The sequence below is a fragment of the Xenopus laevis genome, chromosome 7L (assembly GCF_017654675.1).
Source record: "Xenopus laevis strain J_2021 chromosome 7L, Xenopus_laevis_v10.1, whole genome shotgun sequence".
NCBI classification, from domain to species: Eukaryota; Metazoa; Chordata; class Amphibia; order Anura; family Pipidae; genus Xenopus; species Xenopus laevis.
The window spans coordinates 79,604,247-79,610,047 of NC_054383.1; the positions used below are offsets into that span (position 1 = coordinate 79,604,247).

General features: G+C 37.3%; 1 protein-coding gene across 1 annotated transcript; it reads right to left on the minus strand.

The window, feature by feature from the left end:
• Positions 1-348: 348 nt before the first annotated feature.
• On the minus strand, positions 349-3,793 carry bsx.L (brain specific homeobox L homeolog). Its single transcript, XM_018226685.2, has 3 exons — positions 3,268-3,793; positions 1,287-1,477; positions 349-728 (listed from the first exon to the last, which is right to left on the minus strand). Exons 1-3 carry the CDS (start codon positions 3,524-3,526, stop codon positions 483-485), a joined length of 696 nt encoding a protein of 231 aa, XP_018082174.1. The 5' UTR covers positions 3,527-3,793; the 3' UTR covers positions 349-482.
• Positions 3,794-5,801: the final 2,008 nt, after the last annotated feature.

The window sequence follows — 5,801 nt, forward strand, 5'->3', positions numbered from 1 at the left end:
TATTTTTGAAGTCCCCCATTCTGATAGTCCGGCCGCTTTCCACGAGTGCATACGGTAAACTTCACCCAGACCGTGTTCTGCCTGGCTACCTTAAGTATTGTAATATGGCTCCACTTTTTTTTTTAACCAAATGAAACATAGGAGATAAATCCTGTGAGTGAGGGAGCTAAGTACAAGGTGTTAGATGGAGAGACATTATTAAAGGTTAGTGCCCAAGCGTTGCATACTGAGGAGAGAGATACTACTACTGGGCAGGAGGAGGAGGAAGTCTGCCTTTACAACCCAAGTAACACCAGATTTAGTCTTATTTGTACAGTTGTGTCCTCATAGTCCTGTGCAAGGGCTCAGTGTCAGCCAATGGAAAGAGCAGGATCTCTGTTGATCAGCTGTACAAGGGAGGCTGCTTATGGCCTGTACTTGCTCGGTGGCAACTTCTGGGTCTGCCAGTGAGATGTTGAGTGGTCAGTCATTGGCAACAGCCACTATAGCAAATGCTGCGATGGACACAAATCATCTTCTATAATATCAACCTCATCTTCCGCTTCATCTCTGATGAAAGGATTCTGGCTGCCCCCCTTGGCCCGTTCTGTGCCGTTTGGATCCCCCGACTCGGTCTCACTGGAGCTGTGATCCAAGTGGCTGTCGCTCAGGGCACCTTTCGGGTCGTCTTGGGTTTTCCTCAGCTGCTTTTTGTGTTTCATCCGCCTGTTCTGAAACCACGTTTTTACCTAAAGAATGTGAAATGTTGAGCAAGTGTTACCGGGATTGTTTGCATTTAGACATTTTAATTCGAATTAAGCAGAATGATCACGTGCCCTCATTGATACCCAAAACAGGCGTCGTCCCCTGCTCTTCTGGCCCCATATATAGAGGCTCTGTCTGCTCTGTACTTTGGTGGAGATGTCATAGTAAAGTTTTGTCTTGTCAAACTATAATGGTTCAAAGACAATCCGATTGTAAGCAGAGGGTTTATTTAGGTCTCAGCATTGTACTAAAGCGCTGAGAAAATTCTATCATACTGTATAAATGTCTATTCTTTAGGTAATGCAATCTCCACATTAAATGGGAGCTAGAATTGCAGAATTGCAGATTGCAGATTGCAGAATCTTCAGTCTTTTGATGGGTACAAAGAAAGAATTAGGAGTTGGGAAGGGGTGGCTGATAGTTCATGTCCCCTCATGCCATTGGCTTGGACAGAAGGGGTGATTTTTTACCTTAGAAGAGAGGTTCCAGGTGGGTGCAAAGGTACTGACTATAATCCCTCTCACACAACCATCAGGACTTACCTGAGTTTCGGAGAGGCTAAGGGCAGTGGCCAGCTCTACTCTCTCTGGGGTGGAAAGATAACGCTGCAACTCAAAGCGTTTCTCCAGGCCGGAGAGCTGCGAATCGGAGAACACAGTGCGCGCCTTCCTTCTGCGACAATGTTTGCCCGGCAGCTCCGTGTGATGGGGGAACAGGGCTGGTACTGGCAACCCTACCAGAAGAAAAACAGAAAGACATCAAGTCACTGATACATAATCACAATACCCCCTCAGACCCATCATCATAAGCCAACATCTTCATAAAGAATAATAATTACTATAGCATCATCACTTATTTATCAGCAGCAGCTGAATTTTCTCCCTGGATCCCTTCATCGTCTCCCCATTCCCTATCATAGAATAGCTGTTCCCTAATAAAAGAAAAGCTCATTCAAAGCAACGTCCCGACAAGCATTTTCAAGGGTTTTGCTAAAATGTAACCATCATGTTTCTGCCTCTTGACCTGCTGGTTTTGACTTTTGAAATAATGTAGCAGAAGCCAGCTTATTAACTGCTGAACAATCATTGAAGGGCTACAGATTTTTTCTACATAAGTTCCACTGACCGACCCAGGAGGGATAAACACAACCTCAATGACACCAACGACTTTTTAAAGTGTACATTGCAAAGTTGCTGAGATGACCCTGTCATTTAAGAACAACAGGTTAGATTGTTAGCTCAGTGGGAGAGTAATTCAATTCGTGTATTTAAAAACGTTTTGTGTACAAGAAACCGTGTGAATAAAAAAATGCTCTATCCAAATTAATCTATGAAATATTTATTACCAGTAACCTGATGTAAGGAATCTTGTAAGGACTTAAGGGAATACTTTTACTTGAAAATATTATAGAAATAATTACGTATTTGTGCTACATTCTGTAACGAAAATGAACCTTTTTTGGGGGGAAGGGGAAGTTTTAAAATTAAGTTCACTCAAACCAGTAAAGATAATATGTTATTTTTCCCTAATGAATTAGAATTGTTTTTAGCATAATTTCAGACTTCCACATTTAGAATTTTATCAATTAATATGTTAAGTTTTAAATCTCTCCTTGCTTTGAGGCACAACACACAGAATACAATACACATAAATTCTCACAAATATATCCAGTTATACTATCCATTTGCGCCCTTTTATTTGGCTTTCGTTGCTTTGATTTCGTTGTAGTTATGCCCAGAGATTAATATACATTGGCAAAGAATAAATGACACAGACCCTTCCTAAACAAATTCATCGACATTTCGCAGAAGATTAGTGTATCGAGTGGAAGAAATAAACGCTCATTCATTTTGAAACATATATTGGTGGAGTAAATTGTCTTTTATATATTAGATTGAGTCAATAGTTCTTTAGGAAACTATATTTCCTCATATCTCTCAAGTCATTTAATAAAGAGAATCGAAAACATCAGTTTGGGCTAGAAACTAAATATGCATTCTTTTCCTAAAATGACACTTTCTTAATATTTTATCTTTATCAAAGATATATATATATATATATTTTTTTTTTTTTTTTTTTTTTGCTGTGTTCCTAATCGAATGCAGAAATATTTCAGCAATATGTGGTTCTTTGTTTTCTTCAGTAAGAAATACTAGGAGGTAGAATTCAGCAGGAAAAACGATTTCTAGGTTGGTACATTTCGTGAAAACAATGAACTATATTCAATGATATATTTACTGACCTTTAATAATGATGAAAATATTATCTAAATATAACTTCTGGAACAACCTAAATACATTACACGTATTACAAGTATAACACTTTATTTCTCTCCATTTTTTATGTCTGAAACGGACTAGTAGAAACCATTGCGTTTGATTAATTCATGATTTTTCCTTTTCTTACTCTCAATAAGATGAGGCAGCAATACAAAAAAATAACGCTTTCTTGTGTTAGTTATAATAATAATAATAATAATAATAATAATAATAATAATAATAATAATGACAAATTTGTATTTACCTGATGTGGCAAGAAAAAAAGGATGGTGATGTTCAGGCTTGTGCAGAGGATGATGAGGATGTGGGGCTAGAATTGTAGGTGTAGGCATCAGTGGGTACCCGTAGTCTAAAATAGGAACTCTAGAAGTAAAAGAACTGCTAAAATGGGTAGAAGATTCTCTTAAAGGTTTTGGTTTGTGGAGCAGAATGTCTTCAATAAAAAATGAAGTGGGTCTTTGGGTAGACACCTGGTGCCCAGGGGAAGTAAAATTTAAATTCATTGTCCAAGACTGTAAGAGCGTCAAACAAATGTCAGTGTTCAAGCTGAGTTGTAGTCAAGTCAATCTTCTAATCTCCTCTTCTCTCCAAAATGCATTTGTCTTCAGGCATAGTAGGTAGGATGTAGGTGGCTCGGCTCTTTATGGATCACATTTGTTCTCCCGGAGACCTGAGGTGTCTCAGCTGACGACCAATGGGAAGAGCGGGGCGGGAGGATGCGATTTCCTTTCCATTGAAACTAATTGAGAGGTTGGATTGCAGAGAGCGCTGCTGTCCGAGGTGCTGAAACTGTACATTAATTGTGCTCATTACTATATGATGCTCTGCCAGGAGGCGCTTTCTACGAGCACGAGTTCATCATTTCATGCTCTAGTAGTGTAAATATGCATTTGCATTTCAACATCAGAAGGGCTGGAAAGCACACTAGGCATTATTTATTAGAAATAATTACATTTTAATCCTCATACCTTCTTCAACATAATATATTTACGCTTGTGATCATACATATACCCCATGTATATTACCCTTATAATATGTATACATAGTAATATAGATATAGATATATATATACAATTATGTACAATTATATACTACACTTACAGTGTATACCCAACTGAAATAGTGTAATGTGCAGAAAAGAGTTCAAATAATACAGATTTCCCAGGTACACAATTATCTATCACATATTTTAATTGTGTGTCATTAATTATAATTGTGCTTGCATGTCTATGTGTGGAGTATTGCACACACACACATAGACATGTATACACATAGACAAACTCATTTGTACCGCGCACACATAGATTTTTTTTTGGCACTTTGGGTTAATTCAAACCAATTTCATTATCCCTGGGCTTTTGTGTTTGCCATTTTTAATCTAAAACATTTCCCTGAAGTCAATTTTCCCAAATTAGCGTCATATCCAACATCATAGCAGAGCTAATTTGAGCTAATTTGAGCTCGCATCTTGCAAATTGCTCTAATTATTGATGTTAAACTCCCGGATATTAAAAAAAGAGTACTTTGCATCCATCTCTTGATTTTAAGCTTTAATTTCTTGGAATCAAGTCATCATTACAATTCCAATCACTACAGTTAATAGTTAAAAGTGTTTTAATAGAGCTGGAATTCTGGAAGCCATGCTATTAGATAATTAGAGGAGATGTTAGAGTCTAGTGCTAATCCTTCTGCTGCTGACATGAATTCTATCTGCTCCAGCAGGTAGGACAAATTAATTACCAGAATCAATTAGTTCTAAAAAGTCTAGTTCTTCTGAATGTGAGCCACGTCTTCCATATGTATGAGCTGTTAAATTGTAAATAGATGTAAAACCTTTAAAAGAATAGAAATGGCAATCACAGTTTTAATGAATTTGCCAGGAAAAGAACACGAGCCAATTCTACAAGGTATTCTCTCTTCCCTTTTATCTATACTCTACTATATAGAGGCTAAAGTGGATTAATGAGAGTGAATTTCATACTGGGTGGTTTCAGTATCACACAAATCACAAGAGGGAAAACTCAAGTGATTAGTTTTCTGCCAGCGAGCTTATGTCTGCCTACAGCTACTTGTTTCCCTGTTACGTTGTATTCAGAGGAAAAACTTCCCAATGATCCCATATCATTATTTCTCACATACAGTATGAGTTTTCCATCTTGTATTGTATAAGACTGATGGTAAATGGCGTATGGAAGAACACATTTCTGCAAGTGATAGTGTGCTTGCATTCATATATGATATTTAGTGCAATAAACATAACTTTCACAGATAACGGGCATTGTGTGATAGACCACTGAATCTTACATTATGCATTACAAGCTACAGAGTGATAGTAAAGAATATGTATGTGTAAGATGAGTAATAAAAACAGAATTTCAAACCCACTGAATGGAATTTAAATGTGCTATGAACATAGGCAGAGAAAACAGAACAGTGGCTGTGGATTTAAAAGATGTTTAAGTAATATGTCATAATCTAAATAGGGTTTAGTTCACCAAATGAACTGCCATATCTGGAAATGATTCCATGTTCTCGGGTCACCAGCTAAGTATAAGCAATACACAGATAAATTGACATGTTTTTCTCATTAGTTTTCTGGTATAAGTGTAACAACATTCCCCAGCAGCATATCATATTTTCTCTTTAGAGTCTGACTTTCATTTAATTTCACAATATATTGCCTTTATTTGGGTGGAACTGCATAATGTGCAGGTGTTACAGAGAGATTAATTGAATTACTTCTAGTTCTGGGTGTTGACCAAATACCAGTCCATTACA

What these genes read in the sequence shown, in the direction of transcription:
- bsx.L (XM_018226685.2), bottom strand. Translation starts at nt 3,526, where the DNA reads ATGAATTTAAATTTTACTTCCCCTGGGCACCAGGTGTCTACCCAAAGA. An exon ending in TTTTTTTCTTGCCACATCAG is followed by an intron (nt 1,478 to 3,267) that starts GTAAATACAAAT and finishes TTCTTCTGGTAG; the next exon opens with GGTTGCCAGTACCAGCCCTG. An exon ending in TTAGCCTCTCCGAAACTCAG is followed by an intron (nt 729 to 1,286) that starts GTAAGTCCTGAT and finishes CACATTCTTTAG; the next exon opens with GTAAAAACGTGGTTTCAGAA.